The sequence below is a fragment of the Tachyglossus aculeatus genome, chromosome 2, assembly GCF_015852505.1.
Source record: "Tachyglossus aculeatus isolate mTacAcu1 chromosome 2, mTacAcu1.pri, whole genome shotgun sequence".
Lineage (NCBI taxonomy): Eukaryota > Metazoa > Chordata > Mammalia > Monotremata > Tachyglossidae > Tachyglossus > Tachyglossus aculeatus.
The window spans coordinates 147,608,662-147,630,022 of record NC_052067.1 but is presented as its reverse complement, the minus strand read 5'-3'; the positions used below and the strand labels follow the sequence as shown (position 1 = coordinate 147,630,022).

Genomic DNA, 21,361 nt, shown 5'->3' with positions numbered 1-21,361 from the left:
TTACTCATGTATCATGGCCTAGTGGAAAGAGCACGGGCCTGGAAATCAGAGGACCTGGCTTCTGATCCCAGCTCTGCCACTTGTCTGCTCTGTGACCATGGGCAAATCGCTTTCCGGCTTTATGTCTTTTTTTCCTCATCTGCAAAATGGGGTTTCAACATCTCCCACTTAGATTTGGAGCCCTGTGAGTAACCAGGATGGTGTAAGACTTGATTACCTAGTATGTACCCCAGCAGTTTGGACAGGGCTTGGCACATAGTGAATGCTTAACAAATGCTACTACTATTAATATGGGAAGCAGCATGGTCTTGTGGCAAGAACACTAGCTGGGGAGGGTTCTAATCCTGGCTCTGCCACTTGCTAGCTGTGTGACCTTGGGTAAGTCACTTCACTTCTCTGTGCCTCTTACCTCTTCTGTAAAATGGGGATTAAGACTGCGAGCCCCATGTGGGACAGGGCCTGGGTTCCAACCTGATTACCTCGTGTCTACTCCAGCGCTTAGAACAGTGCTTGGCATATTGCAAGTGCTTAATAAATACCATTATCATCATTATTATTATTATTATTATTATTATTATGCAGAACTCCAGAAGCAGTGTTTATAGAGAACTGATTTCCCTATCTTTGCCACCCTTACCTTCCCAAACCTGAAATCATGGCTAAGAGTGGAGAGTGTTTAAGATTACAGATGAGTGGGAAAGTGAATTCCACAGGCCACTTGGTTCACAGAACAAGTGTCCAAGACATTACACGTTTCGAGCGGCGAGGAGCCGGTGATTACTCCCTTGTTTCTGCTATGGTTTCAACCAATCAATCAATGGTATTTGAGTGTTTACTGTGTGCAGAGCACTCAATATAGAACAATACAACAGAATCAGTAGATACTTTCTGCCCACATATCTCCAAGGGAAGCCAGATTGTTACCCATAATCTGCGAGTATGGGAATGGATCATTATGAATTTATACCCGAGGAATAGAAACTGGTTGGAAATTGGCTCATTGTTTGCAAGTTTTCTTCCATCGCCGGTGTTGGAGAGGTTGCAGTTCACGTCCATTTCATAAATAGGAAAACAGAATGGAGTTGCCTAGTAACTAGGTACCTGAGTAACAAACCTAGTTTACCAAGTCAGCACAGAGTGAACCTATTGGCCGGGTGTGGAAAATTGCTTCGAATCCACACTTTGACAATGCTCCCCAATGTGTGAGTCAGCCAGCAACGGGAGAATTTGAGACTAGAACCTTTTGGCACAACTCAGTATTATTTGATTTGAAAGCCTTAGCTAGAGCTGTACAGATGAGATATTTGTCCAATGCAATTGCATCCTTGCAGATAGTATGTTTGCAGATAGTCCTAGAAGTCAGTGAAGTAAAGTAGCTTCTCTAAATGGACTGACTAAAAGGTTTAGGATTTCTCAATCTAGGAAGTACGTGGGTAAGAGAGAACACAGTTGAAGTCTATAAAATCATGAAGGATATATACAGGGCAAGCATAGACTCGTAGTTGTCAAATTTCTCAAGCCCTCTTTTCCTTTCCTTCAACTCCCTTCTGCATTGTCCTGTCTTGCTCCTTTTATTCATTCCCTCCCAGCCCCATGGCACTCATGTACATGTCTGTAATTTATTTATATTAATGCCTCTCTCCCCCTCTCTTCCTCCCTTCAAAGCCCTACTGAGAGCTCACCTCCTCCAGGAGGCCTTCCCTGTCTGATCCCCCTCCTTCCTCTTCCCCTCCTCCCCCTCCCCATCCCCCTCGCCTTACCTCCTTCCCTTCCACACAGCACCTGTATATAAGTATATATGTTTGTACATATTTATTACTCTATTTTATTTGTACATATTTATTCTATTTCTTTTATTTTGTTAATATGTTTTGTTTTGTTGTCTGTATCCCCCTTCTAGGCTGTGAGCCCGCTGTTGGGTAGGGACCGTCTCTATATGTTGCCAACTTGTACTTCCCACGTGCTTAGTACAGTGCTCTGCACACAGTAAGTGCTCAATAAATACGATTGAATGAATGAATGAATAGACTGTAAGCTTGTTGTGGGCAAGACATATGTCTGTTATATTGTTATATTGTACTCTCTCAAGTGCTTTGCACACAGTAAGCGCTCAATAGATAAGATTGACTGACAACTGTATCTTGAAGATTGTGCGTTCTAAACAAACAAAATGAGGCAGTTTTATAAACAGTGGATGAAAACATATGGATTGGATTAGCACAGAAAACTGTACAAGGTGATAATATCAATAGGTCCGCTCACCAACTCTGAAATCCTTTTATCCAAACATAACTTATTTTGTTAATGTGTTTTGTTTTGTTCTCTGTCTCCCCCTTCTAGACTGTGAGCCCACTGTTGGGTAGGGACCGTCTCTATATGTTGCCAACTTGTACTTCCCAAGCGCTCAGTACAGTGCTCTGCACACAGTAAGCGCTCAATAAATACGATTGAATGAATTGAATGAATGAATAACTTCTTCACTTGCCTCCTCTGCCACACACCTCTTCCCCTCAAATCTGTACTCTTCCCCGACAGAGACCTCCGATCTCTGGGGACCCCATCCAACTTTCTCAAGTCATCATGGCCCACTTAGCCTCCATACCCAAACTCCCCTCCCTTGATGACCATCATCATCAATCGTATTTATTGAGCACTTACTATGGGCAGAGCACTGTAAACCAAATAGACCAAATAGACATTCTCCACACCACCCTCTCCACTGCACTTAACTCACTCGCTCCTCTCCCCTTCCACTAACAGAAAGCCCAGGATCACCTGCATATTCTGCCTTCTTCACTCTTGTGCTTGAGCCACATTGCTCTTCCTCTCTCCCCACCCCGCAGCACTTATGTACACATCTGTAATTTTATTTATTGGTATTGAGGTCTGTCTCCCCACCACCAGCCTTTAAGCTCATTGTTGGCTGGGAATGTGACTGTTCACTGATATACTGTACTCTCCCAGCACTTAGAACAGTGCTCCACAGAAAGCAAAGATTAGAAAGTAAAGATTTAGAGGAGCAGTGTGGCTTAGTGGAAAGAGCACGGGCTTGGGAGTCAGAGGGCGTGGGTTCTAATCCTGGCTCATCTGCTTTTCAGCTATGTGACTTTGGGACTTCTCTGTGCCTCAGTTACCTCATCTGTAAAATGGGGATCAAGACTGTGAGCCCCACGTGGGACGACCTGATTACCTTGTATCTCCCCCAGTGCTTAGAACACTTTTTGGCATACAGTAAGCCCTTAACAAATACCATCATTATTATTATTAAAGTAAGTGCTCAATAAATAGGATTGAATGAATGGGTAAATTCTTTTTATTTTTTAATGGTACTTGTTAAGTGCAGACTGTGTGTGTAGATAGAAGATAATCAGGTTGGATACAGTCCCTCACCTACATGGGGCTTATAGTCCAAGTGAGAGGGGATGAGCAGTTTATAACGGGCTACAAGAAGCGGAAATGGGGCTGCAGGGTTACAAAGTCTGAGGCCTTCCCAAAATGAGCATCCCTTTTCCTCTGCTCCTCCTCCCCTCCCCATTGTCTTGACTCCCTCCTCCGCCCTCCCCGCCCCACGTCACTCGTGTAAATATGTACATATTTATTATTCTATTTATTTTCTTCATGATGTGTATATATCTATAATTATATTTATTTATATTGATGCTATTGATGCCTGTTTACTTGTTTTGCTGTCTGTCTCCCCCCTTCTAGACTGCGAGCCTGTTGTGGGTGGGATTGTCTCTATTTGTTGCAGAATTGTACTTTCCAAGTGCTTAGTATAGTGCTCTGCACTCAGTAAGCGCTCAGTAAATACAATTGAATGAATGAAGAAAAACGAAATGGCTGTTGCTACATCCATTCATATTAGAATGGATGTCAAAAAATCGGCATGACATAGCTCCTCTAAGCATCCTGTTGTCTCCAGGGTAGGTGGAATCCTGAGCTAGCTGGGTTCTTATCCTGAAAATCGTTGAGGCCCCAGTTTCTTGCTGCCTGGGATATATGTGCCCCAACCTACTGATTATTGTTTTGAAAAATATTTAGGTTAACTTTATGGGATTATGTTTTGGTCGTGGTTTGCTTTCGGCGATAGAGTATAATTAATACTTAGTATTCAACTGTTGATAAACTGGGTTCTCTGGGGGGGTTCAAATTCTGAATTGAGACTAAAAGTTAATGGAAATTACTGAATCACCTCTCATGTTCTTTTCAGACATAATGTAATTTTGGGGAAATGTCGCTTAGTCTAGTTGGACTCTGCACAGAAATCTTGTATTTAGGATCAGGTTGTGAAACTGGATCTCTTCTGAATTGTAATGCTAAGACTCACTGTTGGGGTCCTTGAACAGAAGTAGATTAGGTCACAGATGTTCATAGCAATCAATCGAGAAGCAGCATGGCTTATCGGAAAGAGCCTGGACCTGGGACACGGATGATCTGAGTTCTAATCCCAGCTCTTCCAAGGGCTAACTGTGTGACACTTAACTTCCCAGTGTCTCAGTTACCTCATCTGTAAAATGGGGATTAAACCCTCCTCCCTTTCACTTCAACTGTGAGCCCCATGTTGGGCAGAGACTGTTTCCAAACTGATAAGCTTGTATCTACCCCAGAGTTTAGAACAGTACTTGACACAAAGTGAACACTTAACAAATACCATAAAAAAAAGGGATTTATTGAGCACTCACTGTTTGCAGAGCATTCATTCATTCATTTGTATTTATTGAGCACTTACTGTGTGCAGAGCACTGTACTAAGTGGTTGGGAAGTACAAGTCGGCAACATATAGAGATGGTTCCTACCCAACAGTGGGTTCACAGTCTAGAAGGGGGAGACGGACAACAAAACAAAACCTGTAGACCGGTGTCAAAATCACCAGAACAAATAGAATTATTGCTATATGCACATCATTAACAAAATAAATAGAATAGTAAATATGTACAAGTAAAATAGAGTAATAAATCTGTACAATTATATACAAGTGCTGTGGTGGGGGGTGATGGGGAGGAGAGTACTGTATGAAGCACTTAGGACAATTCAATTTAACATAGTTGGTAGATACTTTCCCTGCCTACAGTCGAAAGAGCTACTTTATGGGCCCATCTTCTGATTATTGTATAGCTAGAAGTAGCAGGTGATTGATTTTTCTGTTTTATTTTGGCAAAATCTTGCCTTCACTGGAGAACATTTGAGAGATTCATCTTTTCATATTCTTAAGGCATAGTTGTACCTTGAGTTGGAGGGAAGGAATAGAGTCCTTTGGTTTGATGCCCAGTGAGGATAGAACACTATTGATTTGACTAAATTAAAAAAAGTATATATTCACAGCATTTTAAAAACAATTGTTGTTATAGAGGAATTCCAGGGAAGAAATGTGGAACAATAATTCTCACAGCAGAAGAGCTGAACTGTTGTAGGGTAAGTGAAATTTTCCTGAATTTTTCGTACAATTTTGTATTTTGGATACTATGTTTTCCTGAGATATTATGATTCTTTAAAACATTAATTTTATTCGGGTGTCTAACGAGCAAGCATATTATTGTTAAGTTTGTTGTGATTCAGTACTGTGAACTTATCACTCGCTGGAGACGCTAGGCTCATTTGGCAATTAGATTCACATTTATGTGGTCTCGGCTCATTCTTTTCAAATAGGGTATATTTTCAGTAAAAGTACTTTTCCTTTCCAATTCTAATCGGCCATTGCAAAGAATTATAATGGCAATTAAATCTCAGCATGTACATTCTAGAATTGTTTCTGCCATATGAAATTCATGGTCCTTTCAGTTGCCGGTATTGGTGTGTCCTAGTGGCAACTCGTTACCCAAAATTATACTAGAAGGTTCGTGTGCCGGGGGCCGCCGAGGGAATGATCATCCCAACTTAGAAACTAGATATTTTACCAGGTGGCACAAAATCAACAGGAAATCAGAGATTCAGCTATAGCGACACAACTGTACCCCGTCCAGCCCAGGCGTAGAGTTTTCCTACCGCAAGATGATCAATCTTGTCCGGTGTTCAGGTCTTTAGTGAGCTGGACTGGCACGGACGTCCCTGGACTAAGAGGTCCCTGAGCCCAGCCTCTCTCTGCCTTCCCTTTGGAGGACCTCCTCCAGTGCTTAGAACAGTGCTTGGCACATCGTAAGCACTTTACAAATACCATTACTATTATTATTATATTATTCTTGTTGACGGTAATATCAAGCTTCTTCCTGGGAGGCCCTAATCTATTGCTGCCAAATAGTTTGCTCATTTTGGTTGGAATTTGGGTTGACAGTGCAGTTTCTTTTCTTCTTCAGTTTTCCTTTCTTTTCTAATCGCTAAGCAGGGGGCCCCTTCCACCTTGGCAGGATGCGATAAGCAGATGTCTGGGGGTCATGTCTGTTGAGAGAGTTTAGGAAGTAGACGTTAAATGAGTTAGTCTCAAGAAGTGGGTCCGGAGAGCTAGTTAATGTCAAGGTCTTTAGCTTAGCCTCTTTTCCTTCAGCCCTCCACCCCAGCCACAGCAAGAGCATGGTCCTGGCTCCCTTCCAGTGTCCAGGCTATGGGTAGCTTGGGGGGCCACAAGCCTGACATACCTTACAGAGGCAAACAACAGGCTATAAGGCAAATCGATAGCCTAAAAATACCAAGAAGAAACAATATGTATTATCATTTGGTCTTCGCTTGCAGCCTATCTGTACATCTGGCTGCAATCACAGAAAGCGATATGCTGAAGGGCATCAAGTTTAACAAGTTGTCTTATGCAAGGTACAAACTGCACTCATCAATCCTTCATTTTTCTAAGTACTCCAATGGAACCAGACCAGAGACTGATAGAAAAAAAACAAAAAAACCCACTTTGAGTTATGTGTCCATACCCATTTAAGAATTCCATAACATTTACATCTTGTCTTCCCTCAGAGACTGTCATATATAAAAAGAATTTAATTGAAGTGTGACATTCTTAGCTTAGTTTTCAACCCATCATAAAAAGACCACCTATAGTCAGAGAGGATGTTGCTACTGCTAGGAAAATGACCATCATTGGTACTACAAATGAGCTGGTCGGCCAAGGATAAACCCACGGGAGAGCTTCAGAGCTGGGCTTCTATCCAGATTCATCCCCATACTGTGGAGATCCAGTTCGTTGTGACCTGAGAATGTGTCTGTTTATTATTTTATCATACTCTCCCGAGTGCTTAGTGCAGTGCTCTGCACACACTAATCACTCAATACATGTAGGACTGAGTGACTGACCAGACTCTAACTCCACACCGCTTAGCGAGGATCGAAGAACGCAGTAATACTCGTGAAGTCTTTACCACCATGTAGTCCCACTTGAGTTATCCAAGGGTTCAATCCAGAAGACTCTACCCAAGGACTGAAATCAGCAAATGGAAACAATAATCACTGTCCATTTTACACGTATTTGTGACCTTTTTCTCTCATTCCTCCTCTAGCTGAATGTGGCCAGCATCTCTAATTCCTCTACCTTCCCTTCCTCAACTTCATCATGCTCTAGGTATTCTTGCCCAATTGTCCCCTCCCTACTATAGCTATGGTGTACATATTCCCTTAGAAGCACAGGTGAAATATGCTCCAAGACATCGTGCCTCCATTTTGGTCCTTCAAGTCCAGATGTTGTGGTTAGCTGTCACTGGCTAGTCAAACCTCCTTTGGCTTTTCCCCTGCCGATTGCCTCATCGAGTTATATCTGTGGCAACTGAATAATAATAATAATAATAATAATAATAATAATAATAACTGGCATTTGTTAAGCGCTTACTATGTGCAAAGCACTGTTCTAAGCGCTGGGAAGGATACAGGGTGATCAGGTTGTCCCACGGGGGGCTCACAATCTTCATCCCCATTTTACAGATGAGGTAACTGAGGCCCAGAGAAGTTAAGTGACTTGCCCAAGATCACACAGCAGACATGTGGCGGAGTCGGCGTTCAAACCCATGACCTCTGACTCCAAAGCCCGTGCTCTTTCCACTGAGCCACGCTGCTTCTCTGAACTGAACTGAACTATTCCCCAAGACCAGTCCATTGCCCAGGAAAGAGATATACTTGGATTTTTGACAATTCAAGTTTCTTTAATGCAATGTCTTTATTTAGACTTTTTGTTATTTTGTTACATGCTCAGGTTGAAGACTGTAGAGAAAGAATGCACTTTTCATAATGTGCACTTTTGCATAGAGCCAAGAGTCAATTTCAGATATTTGGCACTGCCCCCTCCCATTCTGTACCATCTCACCCTGTTATTCTGCAACCACAAGTAATGTTCTTTATGCTATCGTAATTTCCTACCGTGCATGTGCGGCACAGCATATTGATGTCTTGAACAAGCCAGTTAAAATTCCAGAACCCCTGAACCCCCGAACGTTTTGCTCCCTCTGGTCCAGAGCCTATATTTCCTCCTCCCACGTCACCGTGAGCACAGTTGCAGCTTTTGACTTTGGAGGCTTCGAAATGTTGAACTGCCACCAGTCCAGTGCCTACCTACCAGTGCCTAGAGAAGCAGTATGGCTCAGTGGAAAGAGCATGGTCTTTGGAGTCAGAGATCAGGGGTTCAAATCCCGGCTCTGCCAATTGTCAGCTGTGTGACTTAGGGCAAGTCACTTCACTTCTCTGGGCCTCAGTTACCTCATCTGTAAAATGGGGATTAAGACTGTGAGCCCCCCTTGGGACAACCTGATCACTTTGTAACCTCCCCAGCGCTTAGAACAGTGCTTTGCACATAGAAAATGCTTAATAAATGCCATTATTATTGTTATTATTATTATTACCCTGTGGCTGTGGCTCCCTGAAGCGGTTATTTACTCTGTATGTCATTGGGAAGCAGAGTGGCCTAGTGGTTAAAGCTTGGGCCTGGGAATCATAAGGCCCTGTGTTCTAATCCTGGCTCCACCACATGTCTGCTCTGTGACCTTGGGCAAGTCACTTCACTTCTCTGTGCTTCAGTTATCTTGTCTGTACAACGGGGATTAAGACTGTGAGCCCATTGTGGGACAGGGACTGTGCCCACCCAATTATCGTGTATCTACCCTAGCCCTTGGTATAGGGTCTGGCACTTAACAAATACTATAATTATTATTACTATTATTGTTGTTATTATCGTGAAAGCAGCTTTGCTTTTAGAACGTTACTGTAAACTTTTAATATCTTGCCAAGTTACTTCACAGTCTCCTGAAAATCTTATAGCAGGTATCCCTTTCCAGATAATGCTGGACTTATGTCCTTATTCCAGCAGTTTCTTTTATGGCATTAAAGTGTTTACTATGTGCTAGCCACCATACTAGACGCTGGGTAGATACAAGATCATTGGGTTGGACACCATCTCCGTCCCCCATAAGTCTCCCCATCTCAATCCTCATTTTACAGATGAGGTAACTGAGGCATGGAGAAATTAAGTGATTTGCCTGAGGCCACACAGCAGTTGTACTGTAGAAGCACATATAAGATATGCAGATGCTTATATACCACTTCTCAAAATCAGCAAAGATCAATCAATCAATGGTTTTTCCCGACTGTCTACTATGTGCAGAACACTGTAATAAGCACTTGGGAGAATGCAGTACAACAGAGTTGGTAGACAAGATCCTTGCTCACAAGGAGCTCAGAGTCTCGAGGGGGAAAAGAACTACAGATTGAGAGTTTTTGTTAGACTTGTCCTTTGTTTTTGAGGGTGATACTACTGGTGGTTAAATGACCCTTGGTGAGGTGTTCATTCATTCATTCAATTGTATTTTTAGAGTGCTTGCTGTGTTCAAAGCACTGTACTAAGCGCTTGGGAGGGTGCAATGTGACATCAAACAGACACAGTCCCTGCCCACAAAGAGCTCACAGATAGACATTAATATAAATAAATACATACATTGATAAATAAATAAGTAAATACATTACAGGTATGTACAGATGCCGGTAGGCGTGGATAGGTACGGTTCCAGAATCCCACAGTCATTCGTTCTCTTTTTATGTCCTCCCAGGCAAAGCTTTGTTGAGTTGTCCATAAGTAGCTTCAGAGCTGGCAAGACCAATCTGGACTTGGCAAACTCTATCTCCAAACAATTATCTCTGTAATCAAAGTTAAATTCCATCATTTAAGTCTGTTAATTGGGTAGGGAAAAAAAACAAATCAAGAAAGCTATGAATCCTTGCGTAGTTTCAGAGATACGGCATGGTGTCAACATCAAGATTGAGATCAAAATAAAGGTATATAGGGACAGATGTAGTATCTAGCCTTTTTGATGACTGTGAGAACTGGACATACTTCAGATGCTAGGTTACATTTATAATAATTATTAATATGTTAATGATAATAATAATAGACTGTGAGCCCACTGTTGGGTAGGGACAGTCTCTACATGTTGCCAACTTGTACTTCCCAAGCGCTTAGTACAGTGCTCTGCACACAGTAAGCGCTCAATAAATACGATTGAATGAATGAATGGTATTTGTTAAGCACTTACTATGTGCCAAGCACTGGACTAAGCACTAAGGTCTTGTCTTAGACTGTCGAGTCATCTCTGACCCATGGCAACTCGATGGACACATATCTCCCAGAATGTCCCATTCTTCATCTGCAATCGCTCTGGTAATAATAATAATAATAATGATGGTATTTGTTAAGCGCTTACTATGTGCAAAGCACTGTTCTAAGCCCTGGGGGGATACAAGGTGATCAGGTTGTCCCACGTGGGGCTCACAGTCTTAATCCCCATTTTGCAGATGAGGTAACTGAGGCCCAGAGAAGTTAAGTGACTTGCCCAAAGTCACACAGCTGACAATTGGCGGAGCGGGGATTTGAACCCATGACCTCTGCCTCCAAAGCCCGGGCTCTTTCCACTGAGCCACGCTGCTTCTCTGGTAGTGATGATGATGATGATTATGGCATTTGTTAAGCGCTTACTATGTGCCAAGCACTGTTCTAAGCACTGGGGGAGATATATGGTAATCAGGTTGATCCACGTGGGGCTCACATTCTTAATCCCCATTTTACAGATGAGGTAACTGAGGCATAAAGAAGTTAAGTGACTTGCCCAAAGTCACCCACCTGACAAGTGGCAGAACCGGGATTAGAACCCACGATCTCTGAGTCCCAAGCCCATGCTCTTTCCACTGAGCCACGCCACTTCTCTCAGTGACTTGCCCAAGGTCACCCTGCAGGCAGATGGCTGAGGCAGGATTAGAATCCAGTTCCCCTGGCCCTTAGGCCCCTGCTTTTTCCACTAGGCAATTATAAGAGCAATTCCACCACATCAAACCATCACAAACAATATCAATCAATCATATTTATTGAGTGCTTACTGTGTGATGATTACGATGGTGTTTTTTAAGTGCTTATTATGTGCCAAGCACTGTTCTAAGCACTGGACAGAGCACTGCACTAAGCGCTTGGGAGAGAACACTAGAACAATGCAACAGACACATTTGTTGCCCACAGTGAACTTCAAGGTCTGGGAATTCAGTGAAACCAACAGCATCAGAGTAAGGCTTGCCATCAATTATTGGTTTTTATTGACAGCTTACTGTCTATAGAACACTCTACTAAATGTTTGGGAGAGTGAATTAGGATAAACTGACACAATCGTACTTTTGGCTTGTGGTCAGGGAACGTGACTACCAACGCTGTCCTATTATACTCTCCCAAATGCTTAGTACAATGCTCTGCACACAAGAGGTGCTCAGTAAATTCCATTGATTGATTTTGGCTAGCAAGCATCATCATCATCATCAATCGTATTTATTGAGCGCTTACTGTGTGCAGAGCACTGTACTAAGCACTTGGGAAGTACAAGCTGGTAACATATAGAGCATCGTGAGAAGAGTGATCAACACCATCCTACCCATACAGCTCCCTTAAGCCAGAGTGACAGACTTTTTAAAAATCAGTGAAGCACGATCTGAAATGACACGGACAGTGGGAGACAGCCGCAGAAGGCCGATCAGTCCACCTTGAAGTAATCAGAAATGGATGACTGTTGTGAGCAGAGCAAAGGTTTCCAGAAGATCAGGACACCATGGAAAAGAAGTGAAAATAGCTCCAAGCACCATCAGTAAGAAACCCAGTGCAATGAGGGGCGATCTTTCACAGGGATATGATGGGAAAGACCATGACAGCTGCATATTAGTCTTTCCCAGCCAGACACCCTCACGTAAATCAATAAAAATCACTTCGAACCTGAAGGACAGTTTCATACCTGACGGAATGGTATTTTCACGATATTTTACTGTACAAAATAGGTATTACGTATCTGGAACTTATTTCCCTTTTCTGATCTTTTAACTTGGGCTAATCTCTGCTCTCAGAGAATCCTATTGCCTTATTAGTTTTTATTCAATAGAGGGCATTTGAGGAGTGAAAACCAAGTTAGAGTTTTAAAATAGAGACCTGCAAATCCTCAGGTTTTGCACTTCAGCATCCGCAACTATTCTAGTAAAAGCTACCAGAAAATTACCCACATAATAGTTTTCCAAAGAAAGCGGTTGAGGGAAGTGTCATGCTGTTAGCAGTCAGCCAGGAGACGAGGCTGTAAATTCTAGCATGCCATATCTTTGAAGCTGTCAACCAAATGAGCTTCCCATGTGCTGTGGAACGATAGGCTAATTGTAAAAATCATGTTAAAAAGGTAAGTGCTGATGGGAGGAGGAGGAAGGAATCCAGCTTAAGAAACATTTAATTAAGGTTTTATTTAGATGTAGAAGCAGATTTTATCTTTCTTGTTACTTTTTTTAGCTAGGTTAGCCTAATTATTTCTTTCCTACCACTGTTCCTGTTCTAATTCCTCTGCTGACCCTTGAATAATATTAATAATGATATTTATTAAGTGCTTACTATGTGTTGAGCACTGTTCTAAGCACTAGAATAGATACAAAATTATCAGGTTGTCCCATGTGGGGCTCACAGTCTTAATCCTCATTTTCCAGGTGAGGTAACTGAGGCATAGAGAAGTGAAATGACTTGCCCAAAGTCACACAGCTGACAAGGGGCAGAGTGGGGATTAGAACCCATGACCTCTGACTCCCAACCCCGGGCTCTTTCCACTAAACCACACTTGAATGTCTTCTGTGCTGATGTAATCAGAAAAGAGCTCGGCTTCCTTCATGAATTCTGTAATGTTAGATCTAGACATAAATTTCATTGGCAGCTTGTTGAAACAATTTGGTTAAAATGTGTCTGCTAAGGAGTTTTTTGGTAATTTAATTTGGAAATGGAGCTTTCCCATCAAGAATCTGAATTGAGCGGGATCTCATCGGACCTCAAATCCTTTTTCTCTACTGCAAATCCTGTGTCTCTGGAAGAGTCAGGGATAGTCTTCTCTGTGTGTAATGTGAGGAAAAAGGAATCCGGTATTATAATATTTTAAAAATGTTAAAGTTCTGTTCCTATCTCTCCTTTTCATTTTTCTTTGTTAAAATTAATGACAAAGCCTTTTTTTGTCTTATTAGGAATAGTGTATTTGCTCAGTTTAGAAGTGGAGATGAGTAAAACTCCTTACAGTGAAGGCCTCTGTGACTTTCAGGTTTTCATTGGTCCTGACAACCCAATATGTAATTTAACATGCCTTTAAAAGAAGTCTCTACAGAAAAACTCCCACAGGATAAAGTTCCACAAAACTGAGCCCTTCAGTTTTATAAAATGGAGTATTTTTAGTAAATTTAATTGGAGAGTCACCTCCAGTTACCTGATAATAATAATGATGGCATTTGTTAATCAATCAATCAATCAATCATATTTATTGAGTGCTTACTGTGTGCAGAGCACTGTACTAAGCGATTGGGAAGTACAAGTTGACAACATATAGAGATGGTCCCTACCCAACAGTGGGCTCACAGTCTAGAAGGGGGAGACAGAAAACAAAGCAAAATATATTAACAAAATAAAATAAATAGAATAGATATGTACAAGTAAAATAAATAGAGTAATAAATATGTACAAACATATATACATATATACAGGCGCTGTGGGGAAGGGAAGGAGGTAAGGCAGGGGGGATGGAGAAAGGGACGAGGGGGAGAGGAAGGAGGGGGCTCAGTCTCAGAAGGCCTCCTGGAGGAGGTGAGCTCTCAGTAGGGCCTTGTTAAGCGCTTACTATGTGCCAAGCACTGTTCTAAGCATTGATCCAAACTATACTGATGGAAGAGAGGAAGCAAGTAGAGCATAGGTGAATGAGGATGAGGATAACCAGCCCTGTTATCATTTCAAAATTATTTTCCAATATCAGATTTCAGGGGAGGGGACATTTAATTAAGACTGTCAGAAAGATTTATAAAAAATTATGTCATCCTCACCCAGGGTGAAGTGACAATTGGGAATTATTTCTCCCCACCCCAAGCCCCAGGGTAGGCATTTTATTGTTAGGTGGAATTACAACATCCAGTTGTAGCATCCATCAGAGGAGGTGTTGACCTTGAACACAGTGGGAAGGAGTGTCCATGTGTTAATGAGTGATGGTTCTGCTCCTATGTGAAGCAGCGTGGCTCAGTGGAAAGAGCCCGGGCTTGGGAGTCAGAGGTCATGGGTTCTAACCCCGACTCCGCCACATGTCTGCAGTGTGACCTTGGGCAAGTCGCTTAACTTCTCTGAGCCTCAGTTACCTCATCTGTAAAATGGGGATGAAGACTGTGAACCCCACGTGGGACAACCTGATCACCTTGTATACCCCCAGTGCTTAGAACAGTGCTTTGCACATAGTAAGCACTTAACAAAAGCTATTATTATTATTATTATTATTATTATTATTACTGTTATGTGGCCCACCTTCCAATACCACAACTAGCCTCTAACACTGAAAATGAAAAAAAAAAATGTTTTGGAACTGTTTTGAACTAAAAGCTGAGGAAACTGGTGAGGGAGAAAAAGCATAAGTACCTAAAGCTCTCAGATATAATTGATTCAGGTATAATTGACCCAACCTCACAAGTCCTGAAGGTGTAGGCCTTGTCTTATGCTGTCGAGTCTCCTCCGACCCATAGTGACGCCAGGGACACATCTCTCCCAGAACTCCCCACCTTCATCTCCAATCATTCTGGGGTGTATCCATAGAGTGTTCTTGGTCAAAATACGGATGTGGTTTACCATTGCCTCATTACACGCAGTGAACTCGAATCTCCACCCTCGACTCTTTCCCGTGCCGCTACTGCCCAGCATGGGTGAGCTTTGACTTGTAGCAGATTGCCTTCCACTCGCTAGCCACTGCCCAAGGTAGAAATGGAATGGACAGGCCTCTGCCTGACCCTCCCTCCCATAGTCGAGACTGGTAGACTACTGGAAACTCTCCAGTTGTAATCTTGAGAGGGGAGAAGGTATAGGAGTATTGAGGAAATCCAAAAGGACACCAACAGGTTGTTCAGTGTGAAAGAGGAAGAATAGATTGCTGTTTTATACACCTAATTCCCCTTTCCAAAACACCATTTATAGCCACATTCTAACTAGCTGTCAAACATTCAATTGGAGAGTCACCTCCAGTTACCTGATCCAAACTGTACTGATGGAAGAGAGGAAGCAAGTAGAGCAAAGGTGAATGAGGATGAGGAGAACCAATCAATCAATCAATCAATCAATCGTATTTATTGAGCGCTTACTATGTGCAGAGCACTGTACTAAGCGCTTGGGAAGTACAAATTGGCATCACATAGAGACAGTCCCTACCCAACAGTGGGCTCACAGTCTAAAAGGGGGAGACAGAGAACAGAACCAAACATACCAACAAAATAAAATAAGTAGGATAGAAATGTACAAGTAAAATAAATAAATAAATAAATAAACAGAGTAATAAATATGTACAACCATATATACATATATACAGGTGCTGTGGGGAAGGGAAGGAGGTAAGACGGGGGGATGGAGAGGGGGACGAGGGGGAGAGGAAAGAAGGGGCTCAGTCTGGGAAGGCCTCCTGGAGGAGGTGAGCTCTCAGCAGGGCCTTGAAGGGAGGAAGAGAGTCCTGCTAAATGTTACCAGTCCTGCTAACATTTCAAAATTATTTTCTAGTGTCAGATTTCAAGGGAAGGGGCATGTAATTAAATCTTTCAGAAAGCTTTATAAAAATTAGGATGCATATTATACATCATGTTCTAATATAATCCTGCTAGAAGTCTGTGAAAGAAGTCTGAAAGTTTGACAGCTAGTTAGGCTATCAATGGTTTTTCTGCGATTTGGTTAATGAAGAAAATCCATGGAAATACAGTGGTCCCAGGCCATGAATTAAATGAGAAAGTGCAGAGTGAATGGATAAATTGGGAACTAGTGTGGTATGTGAGGGACAAAGAAAACTGTAATAACACAAATTGTTCTGAATAAGAGGAATACTGTGGGATGCTCTGAAAATTCCATACTTACGCAACAAAAATATTGTAATTAAATCTGTTTCGTGTGCCACCAGAACATGAGTAGGAAAGTGAGAAGGAAAATTTTAATTGATAAAGGGGAAGTTGTATAATTAAGGCAGACTGTAATTGTGGGAGATTTCAGTTATACTCACATAATTTGATTTACTTATGTAGAGGAGAAGTGGAGTTGAATTTTTTGGCTAGGATGGATTGTTCTTCTAGAACAACTTGTCCTACAACTCACTGGAAATATATAAATGTTAGATTTACCCTCCTTTGACCCCACAGCTCCCTCCAGTTATCACCCCACCTCCTGCCTACCATTCTTCTTCATGCTTCTAGAGCGAGTTGTCTACACCCACGGTCTCAAATTCCTCTCCTCCAATTCTCTCCTTGACCCTCTCCAAGCTGGCTTCCATCACCTTCACTCCCCAGAAACCACCCTCTCAAAGGTCACCAATAATCTCCTTCTTGCCAAATCCAACGGCCTCTAGTCCATCCTTATCCTCCTCGAACTCTCACTGCTTTCAACACTGTGGATCAACCCCTTCCCTTGGAAATGTTATCCAACCTTGGCTTCACTGACTGTCCTCTCCTGGTTCTCCTCTTATCTCTCTGGCTGTTCTTTCTCAGTTTCCTTTGTGGGCTCTTCCTCTGCCTCCCACCCCTTAACTGTGGGGGTCCTTCAGCCTGACTTGCTTATATCAACTATGTCCAACCCAATTTGCTTTTATCTACTTCAGTGCTTAGTACAGTACCTGGCACCTAGTAAGCACTTAATAAGCACCACAATTATTATATCCATAATGTATTTATTTACATTAATGTCCATCTCCCCCTCTGGACTGTAAGCTCATTGTGGGCAAGGGCCGTGTCTGTTTTTTGGTATATTGTACCCTTCCAAGTGCTTAGAATAATGCACTCTCCATAGTAAGTGCTCAATAAATATGATTTATTGATGTATTGACTGATTCACTGCAAGTGTTACATAAGGAAGAGCTGTTCCATAATAGTTTCCACAAATTGACTTATTTACGTAGGGAAACTGATGATTACATAAGAAATTTTAGATCAAATTGGTAAACCAGATATAAACCAATCACGGGGCATATGCTTTTCAGCCAAAAACTCTAAAGGAATCTGCCAGAGAGGATGCAAAGCTCTTAGCAAAAGATTGTAAACTCTCCATTGTAAATGCCAAACTGCTGACAGGTTGCTCAGGGAAATCCTGAAAAGAGAGTTTCAGAGGTGATCTTAGAAATTATTGAAGCACTGTCCACCACCTGCCTGCTCTGTGACCTTGTGTATGCCCTTCACCTCTCTGTGGCCTCATCTGGAAAAAAAAAAAAAACAATTCAGTACCTGCTCTCTCTTCCTCTTAGACTGTGAGCCCCATGTAAGACAGGAACTGTGTCCAACCAGATTATTTTATATCTACCCCAGTGTTTAGTGCAGTACTAGGCACATAGAGTACGTGCTTAACAAGTAACACAATTATGGGTGTCTAAATTCTGTACCTGGCAATTTGGTGAGATCTATAAACAAGTATAGGATCCCCTTCAAATGGCCTTTTGTGTGAAAAGAGAATGTGTTCTTTGTAAGGGGAAATTCTTGTACCATATTAATCTGCTGACTAGTGTGAGGATTTCAGTAAGAAGTAAATGAAGAGCAGTGAGTGGGCACAAGGTTTTCTAAAGACCTTAGAGACTTCACACCCAAGACTTAAAAAAAAGCCCTGAATAATCATGCGATTAGTGGGAATAGTTCCTCATTGGTAGAAAACTGGGGGAAAAGAAGTATAAATACAATAATAATAATGATAATAATAATAATAGTACTTAAGTGATTACTATGCGCAAGTACTGTTCTAAGCACTGGAGTAGATACAAATGTATTAAGTTGAACACAGCCCCTGTCCCACATGGGGCTCACACTCTTAATCCCCATTTTACAGATGAGGTAACTGAGGCCCAGAGAAGTTAAATGATTTACCCAAGGTCACACAGCTTTAGGTCTTAGGGTGGAGAAATAATGGGTTACCCCCAGAAATCAACATGACTATTTTTTTTTTAGGAAAACTGGAAGAGGGATTATGTGATGATGTTTTCAGTCCTACATATGACACTAAGTTCTTTCCTATTCTGAAGTGCCATGATGATGGGAAAAACTAGGAAAATCTCATAAAATAGAGTAAATGAGCTGTCGAGTTTCAAAGAGTCAGAATGTAGTAATGCATCTAAGGGAAAAAAATCCAAATTTCAGTTGCATGATGATAGGCTCTGACTTGTCAATCTTGACACCGGAAACCATCTTGGAACCACTGTTCTTTCAAATCACTGGTCTAATGACAGGTGACAGCAAAGTAGTCCAGAGCATCACTGGAAAGTAATGGAAAACTAAGTAAAAGGCAGAGTTTTGTCAGTCTGTAAAATAAGGATATGCCTACTTGTTGTCTTCTAGACTGTAAGCTTGTTGTGGGCAGGGGATGTGTCTTTTTATTGTTGTACTTTCCCAAGTGCTTAGTACAGTGCACTGCGGACAGTAAGTGTTCAATAAATAGAGAAGCAGTGTGGCCCAGTGGAAAGAGCACAGGCTTTGGAGTCAGAGGTCATGGGTTCAAATCCCAGCTCTGCCAATTGTCACCTGTGTGACTTCGTGCAAGTCACGTAAATTCTCTGTGCCTCAGTTACCTCATCTGGAAAATGGGGATTAAGATTGTGAGCCCCCCGTGGGACAACCTGATCACCTTGTAACCTCCCCAGCTCTTAGAACAGTGCTTTGCACAGAGTAAGTGCTTAATAAATGCCATCATTATTATTATTTTAATTAATAAATACAATTGAATGAATGAGTGAATAGGTAGACTAGGGAATCCATCTCCAAATCCAATAGGAACTCCTGACCACTGGATTTAAGGCAATCTCTAAACCCTGTTCCTCATCCACTCTCACCTAATGCATCCCACTTCACACTCTCCAGTCTTTCCCGATCACTGTGGCTCATTCTTAACTGTTCCATCTCCAACCTCTGGTTAACGTCTTTCCTGCTGGCTGCTAGATTGTAAGCTCTTTGTGGAAAGGACCCTTGTCTACTAAGTCTTCCAAGTACTTATTACAGAGCTCTGCACACAGTAAATTTTAAATAAATACTATTGATTGAGTGCAAACTCTTCCTCTCTCAAATCTACCCAAACTTGGCACTCCCCACCTTCAAAGACTTTCTGAAATTCAGCTCCATCAGGGGACATCTCCTCCTGGATTTTTCTTCTCCTTTGCCTCCCACAGGACCTAGGCCATGTAGTCTTTCGGCTGCTGTGCCCCCCTTGCCCACCCAGTGCTTAATATAGTGCTCTGCACACAATGAGCACCTAATGAATAGCAGTACTACTACTAATAATAATGATCGCATTTGTTAAGCACTTACTATGTGCAACACACTGTTCTAAGCACTGGGAGGGATACAAGGTGATCAGGTCGTCCCATGTGGGGCTCACAGTCTTAATCCCCATTTTACAGATGAGGTAACTGAGGCTCAGAGAAGTTAAGTGACTTGTCCAAGGTCACACAGCAGACATGTGGTGGAGCTGGGATTAGAACCCATGACCTCCGACTCCCGAGCATATGCTCTTTCCACTGACCCACACTGCTTTCCCTACTACTATAAGGAAATGGAGTTTTGTACCGTTTGGTCTTGCAAGAAATAATGAGGCTATCCTCAAGCATCAGGCTAAACACCTAGGAGAGTACAACAAATGAAGTCATTTAGAAGCAGTGGAAAGAGCCCGGGCTTTGGAGTCAGAGGTCATGGGTTCAAATCCCAGCTCTGCCACTTGTTAGCTGTGTGACTGTGGGCAAGTCACTTAACTTCTCTGCGCCTCAGTCACCTCATCTGGAAAATGAAGATTAAGACTTTGAGCCCCCCGTGGGACAACCTGATCACCTTGTAACGTCCCCAGCGCTTAGACCAGTGCTTTGCACATAGTAAGGGCTTAATAATTGCTATTATTATTATTATTATTCAATCAATTGTATTTAGTGAGTGCTTAATGTGTTCTGAGCACTGTACTAAGCACTTGGGAGAGTACAAAATAACACTAAACGGACACATTCCCTGCCCACAATGACCTCACAATCTGAATGGGGAGACAAACATTAATATGAATAAGCAAATTACAGATGTACATTAATATAAATAGATAAATTGCAGTTATCTTAATAGGAGAGGCAGTTAAAATGATTGTGGACTAGTCAGAGCAAATAGAAAAATAAGGGCACAAGGAGCAAAAATATTTTAGGCAGAATTTGCTACAAAGTCCTCAGGTTTAGATAGAGTCATAAATAGATTCATGAATAAATAAATCCATTTACAGAGGTGTATAGTGTTGGATTGGACATTTTTTAAAAATTTGGATGGCTCTCAAGGATGGCATCCATCACTCTGCCTCTCCCAATATCCCTTTATCTGGTGTCAGAGCCAAAATGGATGAATCACTTGATCTGACGAAGTAACTTTTTATGTCCAGGATAATCCCAGCTCCGCCACTTGTCAGCTGTGTGACCTTGGGCAAGCCCCTTAACTTCTCTGTGCCTCAGTTACCTCATCTGTAAAATGAGGATTATGACCGTGAGCTCCATGTGGGACAACCTAATTCCCTTGTAACTACCCTACCCCAGGGCTTAGAACAGTGCTTGGCACATAGTAAGCGCTTAACAAATACCATCATCATCATCATAAAGTTAATGTACTAGGAAAACTTAGGTGCTGCATTATACCTGAACCCTTTTCACTCAGCCAAACTTCCCTTAACAGTTCAGTTCATACACATAGCATGGTCAGTGTTGCTTAATTGAGACTACGCTAAACTGATCATTTTGCTCTGAAAACTAATAATTGAAGAGCTATACAAATTAAACACTTTTCAAAATCTACAAGACTCTATGGATTACCAAGCTCCAAGAAATGTGCACTAACCCACCTCAGAGAAAATACTGGGGGACACACTTTCTAGTGATGTATCAATACCTTAGAAGTAGAAAATTGAATCTCAAGACCA

The 21,361-nt window shown here is 42.0% G+C and overlaps 1 protein-coding gene across 1 annotated transcript in view; it reads left to right on the top strand.

Moving 5' to 3' along the window:
- The window catches only part of CPNE8 (copine 8), a 371,034-nt gene that overhangs the window by 170,059 nt on the left and 179,614 nt on the right, over window positions 1–21,361 (top strand). The window contains exon 8 of the mRNA XM_038765237.1: window positions 5,349–5,412. Within this exon, the coding sequence (XP_038621165.1) occupies window positions 5,349–5,412 (64 nt within the window). The remainder of the gene's footprint in view (window positions 1–5,348; window positions 5,413–21,361) is intronic.